Consider the following 16,417-nt stretch of genomic DNA (forward strand, 5'->3'; position numbering starts at 1 on the left):
TTAGAAATAGAAATACGGTGAATTTTATATTTCTATTGCATAGTGGATCATTTTTGATGACCAGTACAACTACAATGTACGTACACTTATAGCATCTTGACTCAAGATTCTTGAGCATATTTCAATTATCTGCACATATTTAATTGTTTTTCCCGAGAATTGACCATTTTCCTTAAGAAGGCGTCTTAAAAAATTGAAATGCATTCGTGAGATTTAGATGTTACGGGTAAAATTTGGATAAAACTATTCTCGAATGGGATACACAATTTGAAAAAAAAAATTAAATTGAATTACATGGAGAAATCGATTGTATTTTAACGAAAACAAAAAAAAAAACCACCGGTATACTTTCGGTTTCATCGGCCATAAACGCTATAAATGATTAATGGATAAAAAATCCCGTACAAAACCAAATTTCGATCCAATTTAACCTGCATAATATTTTTCACCGAAAAAAATTAACCAATCTATTTCAAAAAAATGAAATTTCAAATAAGAAAACATTTGGTACTACATGTCGACACATTCAATTTCGTATTTGATCTAGTACCGGGACCAATATCTGTCAACATTCAAACGAACAACGAATTTAACGCGCGTAACTTGACAGTAGTAGTGAGAGTACGACTGAAATAAACCACTTGCGCACACATAACAGTTCATCGTTGGAATTGCATATACAACAAAAAAAGTCATTTCATTTTTTTCGTGTTGTATTTACTGCCAAAAGTTGGTGAAATCACAAATATGGAACAAAATCTAAGCTTATACGAGGACAAACTACAGTTTTACTTGGTTTATTTGCCCGAAGAGAGTCAATTGTCATCGCATATGCAATTTGCCCGTGAGGTATTTACACAAGTTTTTTTTTCGTTCCCATTGTTTTTTGTTATGAAAAAAAATGAGTGACATTTGTGTGTACTCTTTGATTGGTACTCTTTTATGACAGAAACATTTTAAATGACATGGAAAAACATTAATGAAAATGTGATGTGTGTTTTTTTTTGTTGTAGAAACTCGAAGAAAATGTGAAAGAAACCAACATAAAGGAGGTAACGCCAGCCGAATGCTTGGATTTGTCGAGCAATTTTACGAAAAAACACATCGTTGTCTTCGATAGCTTTGATGGTGACTGCTTTGAGTCGATGAAAAATACACAAGCACTGTAAGTAATTTGGATTACCGACTGTAATCCGAGGTTAGAACATATTTTTAGTGATTACCGTCGGTTTGGTCATATATATTTTTTCGAAAGAATGAATGAATTTCATATTTGTTTCGCAGAATTCTCGGACCAAGATGTGTTATAAGTTGTCTAATGGATAATGTGACATTGCCAGATATCGACTCGCCAATGTTCAATTTAGCGATGCGTGACTTGATTGTATGTTTGTCGTCGTTTGATGTTCAAGAGAAGGTATGCATATGACTCAAAAAGTTCGTTCATTATTTTTAATACATATTACATGTTAATTTGTAGACAAGACTGAAGAGACTGGTTGGATTCATGGGTGGGCGATGCATCGATCAATTAGCCGAAGCAGTTACACATTTGGTAACCGACAGCATTCGGACGAAAAAATACGAGGTAAATTCAATGTCAATCGTGGCCAACTTTCGTATCTAATGCACATTTTTTTTCAAATAGCATGCCACCAACTATCCACATATGAAAATAATGAAAGCTGCTTGGGTGAATGAAGTATGGAAGGAGAGTTCAAAAGACAATATATTGGCCACGAATCGAAAGTTTGAAATCTATAAAGTGCCAATATTTTACAAACTAAGAGTAACAACGACTGGCCTAACGCGAAGAGAGAAAGAAAAAGTCGAAGAAATCATCACAAAAGAAGGCGGTCACTATTTTGGTGAGTTTAGTTCGGGAAACATTGATGTTGTTATTGCCAAACGGAATGCAGCCGAAACGGCCAAATTAAAAGCGGCACTTAATGCACGAAAAGATTGTCTATGTGTCGAATGGATTCACGATAGTGTAAAAAAGGGTTCAGCGTTATCCATTGAAGAGTATCGAATCGATTTGCAAGCAAAAAAGCATACGTCCACGCCAGAGAAACGGCCAAGCGGTAATTTTGATAATACACAAGCGACTGGTATCGATATTTCAAACATCAATTTTGCCGGAACGATTAACGACTCGGCCATGTCAAATTTGAGCATCTCAACGGATTCGAGCATAATGTACCGCAAACGAAAGAGCAACGATGCTGCGAATGAGAACAAAGATCTCTCATACAAAGTCGCATACGAAAAGTTGAATCTACAGGATGCCAAACGAGCCGGCAGTTTTCTTGACGGATGCAATGTAAGATATGCATGTGAATCGGTGGTTTGAATTTAAAGTTGAATGATTTTAATTTGGAATTGATTTCTCTTTTTTCGTCAATAGGTGTTTATGTGTGGGTTCACGAAGGAAGAATGCGACAAAATCAATAAAATACTGAATTTTGGTGGTGCTACACGTTTTGATACCATTAATTCGAATGTAAGCCACATTTTGATCGGAAGCCCGTCGAAAAAAGATATTTCAATGTTGTTGGCGGTTCGTTATGAGTAGGTTTTACATTCTTTTCCCCTTCGAATTCGGAAATTTTGCAATTTTAAATTTGTTCTTTTTTCTATTTTCCAGTGCAGTCACAGTAAAATTGGAGTGGCTTGTGGAGAGTATCGCCCAGAAGACAGCTGTCGATGGTGAAGCGTTCAAGTACAGACTGAATAATGGAAAGACGAACGTTGACGACGAACAGGCAGCGGCACCATCGCCGGCGAGCAAACGAAATATATTGCTGATGAGCGGTCAAACATCGAAACAAGGAACACCAAAACGATTGAATTTCGATGGCAACTCATCGATGGCAAAAAATCAATCGCCGAACGAGCAATCGACATTGAAATCACAAGACAGACTTTTGGCCAGGGCAGAAGATGACATTATCGATCAATATTTGAAAGCGCCACCGGCAAAAGAGCCAGTCGTACCGGCACAGTCGCCTGAGCCAGTGGCAGGTCCAAGCAGAATGGCAAATGATGTATTCAAAAAACCAGCTCAACCACAACAACAAGTACAGTCGAATGTCAGCGAGTGTACAGATTTCGATTCCGAATCCGATTTCAGTGTATCAACGAACAATCAAGTAATGTTTTTGGCAAATTTAAAGATTTTCATTCGCGGATTTGATACCGAAAGTCATGAGTCATTGGTGGAAGACTGTCGAATTGCCGGGGCCGATGTTATCGAAGATGACAACTACAAGGGAACGGTCGATTTTCTCATTTTGCCAGTCGATGCGATTTCAATGGACGGTGTCACTGTCAAAGCTAGGAATATTGTCAATCACAACTGGCTGGTAAGTTCCATTTAATTAAAGGAAAAATTGATCAAAAAAAAAGGGTACCGACTAACCGGAGCCGATTTCATTTCAGATTAATGCAAAACGACTGCATCAAGTGTCTGACAGTGTGAATGCAGTTGCCGATCCATTGCAAACGGTTCCATACTTTTATAAGCCGATCTTTTTCCAAGAGGAATTGGTACCATTGGCTCATATGGTTATTGTGTTTAGCTTGTATTCAAGCGATGAACGCACATTTCTATTTCAATTGGCTCAAATTCTTGGCGCCGAAGTAATGGAGTCATTCGTTCGTGCGAATAAACCGTTACTTATTTGCCCCGAAGGACGGAGCTCGAAGTATGATGCAGCCATTCGATGGAGTCAGTATTCTCTACAAATTCCTTACCTTTTTGGTATTTTTAAATAATTTTCGTCTTTCATTTTTCATCATAGGACTACCGGTGGTCAATAAAACGTGGCTACTCGAATGCTATGCAGCAAAAAAGCGTCTGCCACTTCGTAATTTTCTAGTTGGCGATGCAATTGCACCAATTGATGACGTCGATGAGGATGATGAAATATTATGTTCGCAATCAGTGGTTCTGCCTGAATCGGGCAAAGGTGTGATCTACATTAAGTCGCTTTGAATGAAACATATTTTAATAAGAATTTTCATTGACAGATGCTCCGCCATCGATTCAAAATCGACGAGTGGAACAACTTCGAGGTGCACCGAATTCGAAGCAATCGACTCCGTCATCACCATTAATTCCGACATTCAATCGGGAGGTGTTGAATGAATTGGATACACCAACACGAAATTCAATTTTGCAGCGCTTCAAGGAAATGGAAGAAGAGACGCCACAAACAAAGCGACGACGTTACGATAAATCTGGCATCAAATCACCAGAAGAGGCAACTACACCGTATTGGATCGAATACAAGCGAGCCCAATTAGAAGAGCGACGTACACGTCATGCACCGACCCAAGAACAAATCGACAAGATTCAAAATAAAACTGTAAGTCAATCTACCAAAGAGGCAAAATTTGTCATTTTCCATCATTCGAAGTTACAATCTTGAAAAATTTCCTCTCGGAAAACAGCCATGGTCGGAAGTAAAGAGAAGTCTATGGAAGGCAGCGCTGGGTGATGAATACGAGAGTCCAAGTCAATGTTACAGCATGAATATGCAACAAGATATATCACACATCAACGATTCGCGTCCAACTGGCAGAACACTAACGTATGAGCCATCAGCTGATACCGAAACTGACAAAAACATTCAAGCGCTAGCTGATTTCATTAAACAAAGTAAACAAACAAAAGACGAACCAGTTCAATATGTCGACTTGCCCAACACAGCACCACCGGAGTCAGGTAAATAAAAGTTACTAGAAAATTTACGATTCATATCATTCCTACGTCAATTTATCGTTTCAGAAATGATTGCATCGGAACAGCATGAGGTAATTGGATGGCGTGATCCAAGTGAGGTGGTTGAAGACACGCCAAAACGTAATTCACGGCCAAAAACACCATGTTTCATTATTTCATGTATTAGTGATGATCTCAAAAACAAAATGGTCAAACAAATTCTGTCACTCGGTGGTAAAATTTGTGAGAATCTATCCAAATATGATAGTACATGTACGCATTTTGTGTGCGAAAAACCGAGTCGCAGTGAAAAAATGTTGAGCTGTGTGGCAGCCGGAAAATGGGTGCTCAGTATAATTTATATTCAGAAGAGCTACGATGCAAATCGTTTCCTCAATGTAAGTATAGACGAACATTGAAAAAAAATGCCATGACCAATTTTAAAAATGAATCTTTTCGATGTAAAGGAGGAAGAGTATGAATGGGGCAATCCAAAAGCGACCGAATTGCCACCAGTCGAAGGAAGTGATTTGAATATTGTGAGGGCAGCACATCGATGGCGTAAGAAGATTCAATTAATTGTGATGCCATCGTCAAAGGGGATTTTCAAAGATTTTCGTGTCATTTTGAAGACGGCCAAAAATGAGAGTATACGCACACTCATTGAGGCCGGACGTGGACAAGTCGTTGAAACAAAACAAAAGTAAGTTTCATTCCAATTTGGTTCGATCGACAACTTTAGACGATTCGTCGACTTGAATGAAATTTTAATTAATGTCTATGCATTATTTTACAGTTTAACTCTGGATAAACAAATGGATTTATTGGCAAACGTAACGCATGTCATTTGTCAAGCGAGTCATGCAAACTTCACGGCCAATGAATTTGAGGCTTTGCATCAATCAAATGTCAAGTGTATCAACATGAATTACTTGCAACATTTAATAGTAAACGAAAAAAAACCCGATGTCAACGACTATTTAATCAAAAACAAAGCATAATTTTCATCATTTTTTTTTTTTAATAATTTTCATGTTTACATTGGCCCAAAAAAAATCGAAATTGTTTAAATTTTTATACATAAATAAGTTGATAAAACACATTAATTGTAATAAAAAAAAAATATCTCAGCCAACATTCGATTTTTGTGTTGACTACAATCACAACATGCGTAGAACGTAAATTAATAAGTTCACTTATCTGTTGGAAATAAATTGTATTGAAATTGATTTGTTAATGTGAAAAATTATTGAGATCACAAGGAAAAAAGTGAATGGACCGAAATAAATTTAATAATTTAACATTATCTTTATGTTTCTTTTGCAATGAATTTCAAGTTACAAGGACATTGAATGGTTTACTCTTTTTTTTTATTTTGGGTATTGAGCGTGAACAAATTTGGGGCTAATTAAGGTGAGTTTGCATTAATATTCTAAATTTGAGGAACTATTGAATAAAAAAAACTATTTTAAATACTTGAATTCCAGTCAATGTTGGACTGTGTAAATGGAGTGTATTTAATTCGTCTTTTTTGCACTTTCAAATGAGCATATTTGACAGCTATGAGTTTGCACATGACCATATAATTATTTGTGTAGTATGTTACTTGCTCATAAGTGCCCTGAAGCTTCACAGGATTCCGGTAAATATTCCATGCATCGCAAGGCATACAACAACAACAACAACAATCATTTATAGACCGATTGTACCTATCGAGAGCCAGGTCTTGAGTTTCTCTACACCAATCATACCCTATAACATCCAAATTACATTTAACCGAATCCAAATAACGTCTACGGGGTCTTCCTCTGTTTCTCGGTCCATCTGCTTCGGCATACAAAATCTTCTTTGGCAAACGCAACTCACCCATACGTTGGACATGTCCAAACCATCTCAGTCTCGACATTCTTGCAACTTCATCCACCGACACAACATTTAAATCATCTCGATGTGATTTTTAACAAAGAATTGTTACATTTTCCAAATTCCACATAAAACCAATTGCGTGCCAATTTGTACTTGGAAACCTTATTAAATATTTTCCTTAAAAAAATTGCGAACTTACTATGTACCGCAAATTAATTAATGAACGTGTGAATATTATCCTTCAATTGAATTAACCGTTTCTTGATGAAAATCACTACCTCAAACAATAGCTTTTGGATTTTTTTTTACAAAAAAAAATATATTCTTGGAGGACGTAAATGTACTCCGGGACTATTTCTTGATAACACATCAACGAACGAATTAACTTTGAATTGAAAACGTAACATCGCATCGACTTCGACAGAATCCAGTATTATTATAGTATGCATGCATTGAGCACCAACACAAATGTACTCCTCTTTCTTCACATGCAAACATCGGTGAAGGCGCCTTTGTTATCGAATAAATGTATGAGTATTGGTGTAGGTGTACTGGTTTGTAATATGAAACAAAATCTATGTGTAGGCTTGTAAAAAAAAAGCTGTAATCGGCATATTTTGAGTGTTTGATTTTTACACTGCAGGAAGCATGATGCAATCAATGTGATAAAGTATGAAATTCTTCAAGAAGGAAACAATGAAATTACCTTTGATTGTTAAATTACGATGATTTGATTAAATCTCAATCCTATAATCAATAAAAATTATTTCTGTTTTGAAATTAAATTTTAAGTAAAAAATATGAGGTTTTATTTCAATTCTAAAGTGTATCAAACACATTTTTCTTCAGATCGCCGGAAAAATAGCTTTAAATTAAGAAAATTGTGCTAAAATTGAATTAGAAAATTAAAAAACTTATAATTAATATTGAAATGAAACTTAAATTGTGAAAATGCAGCTTAGTTGTTGGAGATTTCACCGAACAATCAAACGGAATTGATATCCAGAGCAAAATTTTCCAAGATTTCCCCAAAATTTATGCAAACTTAGTTAGGAAGTGAGCCTTAAAATCTAGAGTTGAATTCATGGTTTTGTCACCTTCATTACAACAATTTAAAATGAGACAAGTGACGAGTGATTTTTGGCCTTCATTGTGGTATTCGACTAGTATGCCTCCATTCAGTGTGTTTTCTTTTTTAAATTCGTATTTCTTCAAGCTGATTCCTTCCTTCAGAGCGATTTGAATTTCGTAAATCAAATGTGGCTTTATGAAAATGGGACGTTGTAGTTTAACTGATGCTTCTTCTTTCGTTTTGAAAATAAGTTCTTCATCGCTGTTGAACACAATTTTACCATCAACATCCTTTGTCATATGTTTGCGAACGATGACCACATTAGCCGGTACATGTTTTACATTAGGAGCCGAAACGTGTTTTACATTGGTATCTTCGAATAAACTGCCACAATAAAAACCACCAAGTAACATCGGTTTATTGCATGAGAATGCTACACGATCAATGCCAAAATGAAAGCTGGCCAATGATGTCTCGGAAAAAATTCGATTGCATTCGATTTTATTGTCTTCGTCCCATTTCTTGTACGGAATGCCACGTAACTCATCGCTAAACCATTTTGGTGGTACGGCATGTACTTTGCCAATTATATAAAATATTTCCTCACGTTCAGCTTCGGTGAAAATATCCTTATACGATTTGTAGCATTCCATGAACTCCTCGATTGACATAGCACCGAATCGAAAATTTGATGCAATAAATTCGTTGCTTGTGTCGGTGTCTCAGGTACAAGCGCGGCACGTAAATTCATTTTGACATCTGGATCGGACTCTTTTTCAGTGCAAACGTGTTTGGCCCATTTGATACAAGCGTTGAATACATCAGTTTCTTTGCAATTCAAAGAGTCGAGCTGAAGAATGTTGAAAATCACCTCACGGCTGCTCGAGACAAAGTCTTTTGATGCAAATACCTCGTCCGAATGCAAACTTATTTTGCGTTCACATAACTCGATCACATCTTCGCATCCATGTTTTATGGCCACGCAGTAGGTGAGACACACAGTTTCGACTGACAGTGTTTCGATCAGAAAATTGATACATTCATCAACAAATTCTTCGACCAATGACAATTCGGCCAATGACAAAACATGCTCAATGTTTGCATGCGTCAAAGGGAATTCATTCAAGTAGAAGAATTGTAAATATTCCTTAAAAGCATCCGCTGTTACATCCTTCACTTCGATCACATCGCTCTTTGTGTCATCAAATTCACCATAGAATTGTGCTTCATATTTTGGGCTAAGAGAAGCCAGCACACATTTATGTGCCGAAATTTCATCGGTGCCAATTTTGAATTTTACGTCACCGGTTTTCCCCTTGTTTTCATACATCCGAGTGCATACTTCGCTGACAAGTGGATTTTTACACATTTTTGTTAATTGTTTTGGTGAAGACTCGCCGTTTTCTTTTTTGGTCGGTGAAGATGTCAAGCGAATTGAGGTCGATTGAGCTGATGAACCGGATGAAACTGAAATAGTATTCATTTGTTGATTAATAGATTTTATTTATTAAGCAGAACATTAAAAACTCAACGAGCTTAGTGAAAAATGTGCAAGTGTTTTGCTCTCAGCAACATATCATCGTTCCACCATTGATTTTGTATGAGAATGAAAGAGAGGAACGATTCCACGGTGCTTATTGCAATACAAACTCCGAAGCCGGCTAAATTTATTCAGTGCGCGTAGAATAACACTATCCAACAACAATTTGGGTACAAAGAACGTAAAATCGATACGATTAAAAATGAATCCTTTTGGATTTTTATAAAGATTTACTTTGTTGTCATAAAATTCATGGAGCAAACCCAAACACCCTATACAAGTTGTTTCTTTGTACCCAAAAACATTTTTTTGATTTATTGAGTCATATAAAAAATAAAATCCATAAAACTTACCTCTTCTACGTGTTGTTCTTATCTTTCTGTTCATATTTATCGAATCGGTTAAATTTTCAAACGAAAAATTTAAAGAGATTTTTACGTTTTTCTTTTGAAATAACAATGCACAAGCGCAGTATACTTTCAATGTTTGTGTTTTACAATTTGGTTGTCGTTCGTTTTTTGTTGATAACACATTTGACGTTACAAAAATGACATCAGCAAAAAGTCAAATGTACGATTTCGCGCCAAATTCGAAACAAGTTCAATCAAAACTATAAAATTATAATTTCTTTAAAAATTTAAAAATTATTTCTTTTTGATAGCTATAAATAAATATAAAACTAACTAAAATTTTCTTGAAAATACAGTTTTTGATCAGATATTTGTATTTGAATTTTTTAAATTTCAAAATAGACAATAATTTGTCAATAGGGATTCAATTGTTGCCGCACTTATTTGAAAGGTTGAAAATGGAATTGATCTATCATTTATGTCTTGATAATGTGTACAAATACAAATAAGTAAAAAACTACTTTGATAAGATTTTGGTGCTATTGTTAGCTTGATTTCGCTTTATAATCTTTGATATCAACGAACGAATTAATTTTGAATTGAAAACGTAACATCGCATCGACTTCGACAAAATCCAGTATTATTATAGTATGCATACATTGGGCACCAATACAAATGTACTCCTCCTCCACATACAAACATAGCTAAATGCATTTGTTAACGCATGCGACTTTGTTATCGAATAAATGTATGAGTACTGATTTGTAACACGAAACAGAATTATTTGCCGGCTTGTATACATTAAAAAAACCGCTGTGATCAGCATATTTAGAGTATGTCTACATTAACACTGTAAACAATGTCCAAGCAAACTGCATGATGTAATCAGTGTGATGAAATATGAAATTCGTCAAGAAGGAAACAATAAAATTGACTTTGATTGTGAAATTTTGATGAATTAATTAAATTTCAATCTTATAATCAATAACAATTAATTCTTTTTGAAACTAAGTTTTAATAATATGAGGTTTTATTTCAATTCTAAAGTGAGCCAAATACATTTTTCATCAGATCTCCCTAAAAATCGCTTTAAAATAAGAAAATTAAAAAAACTTAAAATTAATATTGATATAAAACTTAATCTGTAAAAATGCAGCTTAAACTACATTACGGCTTTGCCATCAATGTTCCTTTCCGAACCATGCCAATGGACTGTGAATAAGTTTCTGGACAATATTTTTATTATCAAAGCGGATGAGATTGAGTTGTGAAATGAATCCATACTTTTCTTCAAATCGCAACTTAATATCAAAGTCCAACAGAACGTTTTTCTTATAAGTGGTTCTACTGAAAGACTTTTTATTCTTCTCAATCTCATCGAGTCGGATTGAAATTTTGATTTCATATTTATACTTGGGCCGAAGCAACAATGCTTTCTTCAACGTTACCAACGCTAAATACGATTCACACTTGTTGCGTTTATAATTAAAGTCCAAAGTTACTTGTTTTTCGCTGTATCGTTCAACGATATCCGGCCCATTGATTTTCATTTCGGTGATCAAAATATCGACTTCTTTATTGCAATCATCGCCGCATTCACATATAAAACCATTCAATAAAACGCGTCGATTGGTGGTAAACAGTAGTTTTTCGACTTTTTTCAACCTGTGCATGGTCCATAAATTCCATTTTGCGAATCGATTGCAATCCAAATGTCGTCCTTTGTCCCATTGAAGATTGAAATACCGCGGTGACCAATTGAATTTTTTCGCCATGACTTCGCCAACTTGGCCATTCATACAAATGATCTCTTCCAATTCATCAGCGAAAAAAAGGCCCGGATAAGATGCAATACAACTGGCGATCTCTTCTTTTGTCATCGAAACAAAGCGAATTTGATAAACGGTGTCTTTGAGTTCGGCACGTAAATTTTCAGCTTTTGATGGATCCTTTTCATGTAGTTTGCAAACCGATTTTGCCCAAGCAATACATGCATTAAACACATCTTTCTCTTCGCATGCCAATGCATCGCATTTCAAAAGATTCTCAAGAAATTCATATGGAAACTCCAAAAAACTTGATGAACGCAATATTGTTTCAGCATACACGCAAATCTCTTCTTCACAAATTGCTTTCAATTTATTGGCACCGTAGCGCAAGGCCAACTGATATCCAAAGCACATTTTATCGGTTGTTATCGATTTCATGAGGAAATTCTCACATTCGTTAAAAATGTGATCGGTTAATGATTGCTTTGCCAAATCAATTACACCTTCAATGTGATCAATGCTCAGGTTTACATCATCCATGTAGAAAAATTGCAAAAATTCTTTGAAAGCATTGGCCGACACTTGTGAATTGATCATGTCGACTTCGTTACCTTCGGGCATTGAACCGAAAAACATTGTATTTAGCCATGGACTCATTGTAGTTAGGATTAGTTTGTGCGCTGGAATTCGGTCTGACCGAAATTTAAACCACACATCAGCTCCATCCTCATTCAAGTACAATGCCTTGAAGCGATTTAATCCGTTGTGCGTTAATGGTGACATTTTGATTCACTGGAAATTTCGATTCAATTAATAATGATTTATATGAAGCACAAATTGTAATTTTTTATGCAAAACATGTCTTTAACAAAAAAACACTTACATGGTTAAAAAAAAATTCCTATGAAAAACGGAATTTGCACTCGTTCTGCTATTTATGTACACAATTGAGTTTTTCTGCTGATGTTTGTAATATAAAACTGAACAATTAACGTTAAAATCGTATGAGAAAGGGAATAACACTATTTCTTTTGAAACGCAAAAAATCGTCTGGAGTTAACGAGTGTCTCTTTATCGGCAAGCAAATTTAATTTGTCTTTTAAAAAGTGGCTGTCTTAATCGCAAGAATTGAAATGAAACGTCCGTACAACAGTCGACAAAACAATGGCAAGTCAAAGTATAAAAATATATCAATTTACATTAATCTGTTTATGTAAAGCATAAACACTACAACTGAAAGCGATAGTCTTTTGTATTATTTATCGATGAATCAGTCGTTTTCGTTCTTCGTTTGTTTCATTATCGCACTGTTTACATTCATACGCACAACAAATGCATTGCCAGTGCCCACACACTGACAGAAATGCGTTTCCTTTTCGCAATGCAAGTATTCGGTTTTAAACACCAAATCGAGTGAACCAGTTCAGGGTGCAAAAAATCAGATCGAAATCGCTTGGTTTTTTATTAGAGTGTAGTTTATTCCGAAAAACTATCTGATCTGAAATAATGTACGTTGCTATTTCGTTCCAACGGCTTATCTTCATTTTAATTTGTTTTCAACGATGTTGCTGCCACATACATTTTATATTTAAATAAATCAAGGACAAATTCGAAACCATCAAATCATCAAATATTTCACTTAATCTATAAAAGTGGGTAAGGATTTTTTCGGTTTTTCAATTTTCTTCATGCTCCGAAATTTTGTTTTGTCGTTGTATTGGTGTAATTAGTGTAGTGTCATTTCTCTCTTCTTTCTTCTATGTTTTAATTTATTTTCTGCTTGTTCCCATGGACATATCCTTAATGCTTCACCGGCAGAATGCTACTTCATCAGTTTGTAAGAAACATTCAGGTTGTAAACAACGCTCTTTCTTCTTTGATTTTTTTTTTTTGACTAAAAAAAGGTACGTTTAATTTAAATTACTAATTATCGAATAAATCAAAAGTGAAAGTTCCAAAACTTCATATAAATCGAAAATGAAACGAAAGTGAACATCGACGGAAAACTCAGTGTTAGCAAATTTAGACAACTTGTGGATATATTTGAAGTGTCAGCGATTGTATTTCCCATTTTAAATGGGTTGCATATCAAAGAGTTTTGAGCTAGTTGATATTTAAAACATTTTTTGGTTGAACGTTTAGCAGCATATTATCAGTAATAGTTTCCAAAAACATTCACGAAAAAAGTTCTCCCTTACGAATATTTGATTTTCAATCTATGTTCGCATTTTATCGTCTTTGTAGTGTTATGCTGTACTTCTTTCGCACTTTCTCAAACAACTTGTTGTAGTTCCTGTTGTCATACACATATTCTATATGCACCACCAGCTTCAAAAAAACTTCAAACATTTGCGTGTTTGTTGACATATTTCGCTTACTTTTAACAAAAAACTTCAGGTTATCACAACTCAAATATCCAAAAAGCCGAAAACATGCTGAGAAAATGGCAAGTATGCAGAAAGAAGAAATAAAACAAAGAGAAATTGTTTTTATGACCAGCAGAGAGGATGCGAAACAAAAATATCTTTTCTGTAACATTCTAAAATATCTATTGTTTTCTCTTCTGCTAATCCAAATACCTTCTTTTCTCAAATGCCATAAAACGTTTGTAGAAATTCATGGGTCGTTTTGTTCAAACGCATACCTGAATGCAATGGTGAAACCCTGCATACCCAGAAAAGAAGGAGTTGAAGAGCATTTGTATGTGGTTTAAATATGCAAAAACGTGCAAATAAACAATTCAAATTATTTCATGTTCGCAGTTAAAATTGAAATATGTTGGAACTTTACCTTGGTTTCTTTAGACGCATAACTAAGATAATAATATTGAATTGGCTATTTTTTTGACCATTCCATATTTTTCTTCTCTTTTATCATTTTAGACTCATCATGCTACTCTTTGTGAAAACTGTCGATGGAAAAATTATTAAACTTCAGTATGATTTATCACAAGAAGAAGAATTAAATGTAAAGGAAAAGACCGGAAATGCACCAGATCCACCGACTTTGGTATTACGAAACAATTCTAAAGATGAAAAAAGGGGAATTGATGACGACATTTACAGTTAAATTCATCCAGCTTAACAAGATTATATAAATAAAATGCGTTGAAATTTATTCAAACTGTTGTTTTTATTGATTTTTTTCTTGATTATTTTCAAAATGAGAACACTTTCCAATGATTTACATTTTTCATGGACTTTTTCGTAAGAAATGATTTAAATACTCTACAAATTTATTCAAATAAAATACATGGGGAATTGCTAACAACAACAAAATAGAATACAGAAATATTTAAATTTAGAAAATATTGGAACATTTGAAATGCAAACTGTTTGCCACAGTGAACTATATGTGATGTCAATCTACTTGTGAATCTCAAGTAAATAAATACCTCAAACACGTGTACATTCATTACAATTAGAAAAATAATGACATTCCGTTGATTTAATGTGGTGTTGTAATTTCGACTTAAAAACGTAATTTCATAGATCGAAAACGATCTGGTATTTCCTATGCAGTTCGATTATCTAGTCGATGAATGATCTATTTCCAATCAATAATGTACCAAGTCACATGTCTTTCGCTTAAGACGCATGAAAGGTATGGCGAATATGTTCGATGCGATACATTACAAACACCTTCAAGAGCTATAAAAGGTGCGTAACTTGAACACTCAAATATGTGCAAAAATATTCAATTCGCTCCACCGTGGCGCAAAACAATTTGAAATGTTGACGTACTTCACCGTCATAATTTTTTTAAATTCTTCTGTATACTTCTAGTTGTTAACAAGGAGTCTGTTTTTCAACATATAAAAGAAGTGTATTCGATTATTTATTTCAATTTGAGTAACTTATTAATTGAAAGAGAAACCATATTTTTGATCATGTTTTGTCGTGAATTACCTCTTTTATTTTTCACCCTACACTTGTCAGGTAAAAATCGAGTAATAATTAACTCAAAAATTATTATTTTTTAAATTTGTTGTGTTATTATAATTAGTGTTTGCTATGGACGTTAAAATAAAAAACACGATAGACAGTACGGTGCAACGCTTGTTAACAAGCAATATCGAAAAAGAGATTAAAATTTCTTGTGTTTCAAAGGAAAAGTATGAATTAAATCGAATTCATAATCAAATGTTCAGAAGATTTCTAAAACATTGATCTTTTCAGTGCTGCAAAGTTTGAAACTTATCATCTCAAGTATGATGCTGAGATGGAAAATTACAAATTTAAATTCAATCAAAGTGAAATGGGTAAAATCAAAGAATTGATTGGGAAACGAGAAAAAATCTCACTGTTCTTTCTTGGATATGAAGAACAGTTGAGCGAACCTTGTGAGTGAGATCGAGGTGTGAGTTTTTTTTAAAAAAGCTAATTCATATTCTTCACTTTTAGCTGGCAAAGAATTTACTATCGAAAAAGGTACACTGAAGACTTATCAATGATTTTGATCCTTCTCTCTAACTATATCCGTCTTTTTTTTAGCACAAATGAAGAATACAAACGCATGTAGTTGCGTCGTTAGTTATGATTTTCTTGTGTTTCCCCTTTTCAAAATGTTGCATTACAACTGGGTGCTGGAAACACGTCTTCCGAAAGGTATCATTAAATATTTGGAAAAGATATTGATTTTTTTCTTCCGTTTTACCGTCATTCATTGAATCATTTTCTTCCAATTTCATAATATTTCAAAAGTGATTAAAATGACGACGGCTTTTATTCAAAATATCGTGGACTCCAACGCCTTAAAAATTAATTTGTCGTCCGTATATCTGTCGGGATATAGTTTGGGTGCACATATAGTTGGCAGTATTGGACTTAAATTGAAACGCATTTATAATGGGCAAATGGTGCCTGTAATTTGGGGTAAATAACTGAATTCGCATTCTTGGCATTTTTTTATCGATCTTTTTTTTTCATCAAAAGCATTCGAACCACCAATTCTTGGTTTTCATCCAGACAAAGTGAAACCAAGACGTATACAAAAAGGAGATGGTCAAAAGGTAGTACTTTTTCGAACATCTCAGTATGGAGTTCAAACCTCAACTGCTGACGTTGAAATTGTTTTAAATGAGGGGAAAAATCA

General features: G+C 34.5%; 4 protein-coding genes and 1 long non-coding RNA gene across 5 annotated transcripts in view; 3 read left to right on the plus strand and 2 right to left on the minus strand.

Annotated features, from left to right (window-relative positions):
* Positions 1–587: 587 nt before the first annotated feature.
* Positions 588–5,769, plus strand: LOC116348521 (DNA topoisomerase 2-binding protein 1). The gene is made up of 14 exons (XM_031779547.1): positions 588–849; positions 1,014–1,165; positions 1,285–1,417; positions 1,481–1,588; positions 1,649–2,323; positions 2,408–2,571; positions 2,648–3,365; positions 3,442–3,730; positions 3,804–3,971; positions 4,033–4,370; positions 4,456–4,729; positions 4,793–5,124; positions 5,194–5,429; positions 5,523–5,769. Exons 1-14 carry the CDS (start codon positions 748–750, stop codon positions 5,725–5,727), a joined length of 3,894 nt encoding a protein of 1,297 aa, XP_031635407.1. The 5' UTR covers positions 588–747; the 3' UTR covers positions 5,728–5,769.
* Positions 5,770–7,450: 1,681 nt separating this feature from the next.
* Positions 7,451–9,705, minus strand: LOC116348508 (kelch-like protein 8). The gene is made up of 2 exons (XM_031779530.1): positions 9,558–9,705; positions 7,451–9,131 (listed from the first exon to the last, which is right to left on the minus strand). Exons 1-2 carry the CDS (start codon positions 9,589–9,591, stop codon positions 8,251–8,253), a joined length of 915 nt encoding a protein of 304 aa, XP_031635390.1. The 5' UTR covers positions 9,592–9,705; the 3' UTR covers positions 7,451–8,250.
* An 857-nt stretch (positions 9,706–10,562) lies between these two features.
* On the minus strand, positions 10,563–12,468 carry LOC116348503. The gene is made up of 2 exons (XM_031779523.1): positions 12,207–12,468; positions 10,563–12,115 (listed from the first exon to the last, which is right to left on the minus strand). Exon 2 carries the CDS (start codon positions 12,104–12,106, stop codon positions 10,736–10,738), a length of 1,371 nt encoding a protein of 456 aa, XP_031635383.1. The 5' UTR covers positions 12,107–12,115; positions 12,207–12,468; the 3' UTR covers positions 10,563–10,735.
* Positions 12,469–12,528: 60 nt separating this feature from the next.
* LOC116348504 lies at positions 12,529–14,440 on the plus strand. Its single transcript, XR_004201822.1, has 3 exons — positions 12,529–12,979; positions 13,142–13,227; positions 14,206–14,440. It is a non-coding gene; the product is annotated as an uncharacterized LOC116348504 (long non-coding RNA).
* A 691-nt stretch (positions 14,441–15,131) lies between these two features.
* Positions 15,132–16,417, plus strand: part of LOC116348522 (lipase member H-like) — a 6,682-nt gene continuing 5,396 nt past the window's right edge. Inside the window, exons 1-7 of the mRNA XM_031779548.1 lie at positions 15,132–15,261; positions 15,329–15,437; positions 15,502–15,665; positions 15,727–15,753; positions 15,817–15,930; positions 16,027–16,197; positions 16,258–16,413. Coding sequence (XP_031635408.1) covers positions 15,213–15,261; positions 15,329–15,437; positions 15,502–15,665; positions 15,727–15,753; positions 15,817–15,930; positions 16,027–16,197; positions 16,258–16,413 — 790 coding nt within the window. The 5' untranslated portion in view covers positions 15,132–15,212. The remainder of the gene's footprint in view (positions 15,262–15,328; positions 15,438–15,501; positions 15,666–15,726; positions 15,754–15,816; positions 15,931–16,026; positions 16,198–16,257; positions 16,414–16,417) is intronic.

The sequence above is a fragment of the Contarinia nasturtii genome, unplaced genomic scaffold, assembly GCF_009176525.2.
Source record: "Contarinia nasturtii isolate CC-2019 unplaced genomic scaffold, AAFC_CNas_1.1 Cnas_scaffold_2489, whole genome shotgun sequence".
NCBI classification, from domain to species: domain Eukaryota; kingdom Metazoa; phylum Arthropoda; class Insecta; order Diptera; family Cecidomyiidae; genus Contarinia; species Contarinia nasturtii.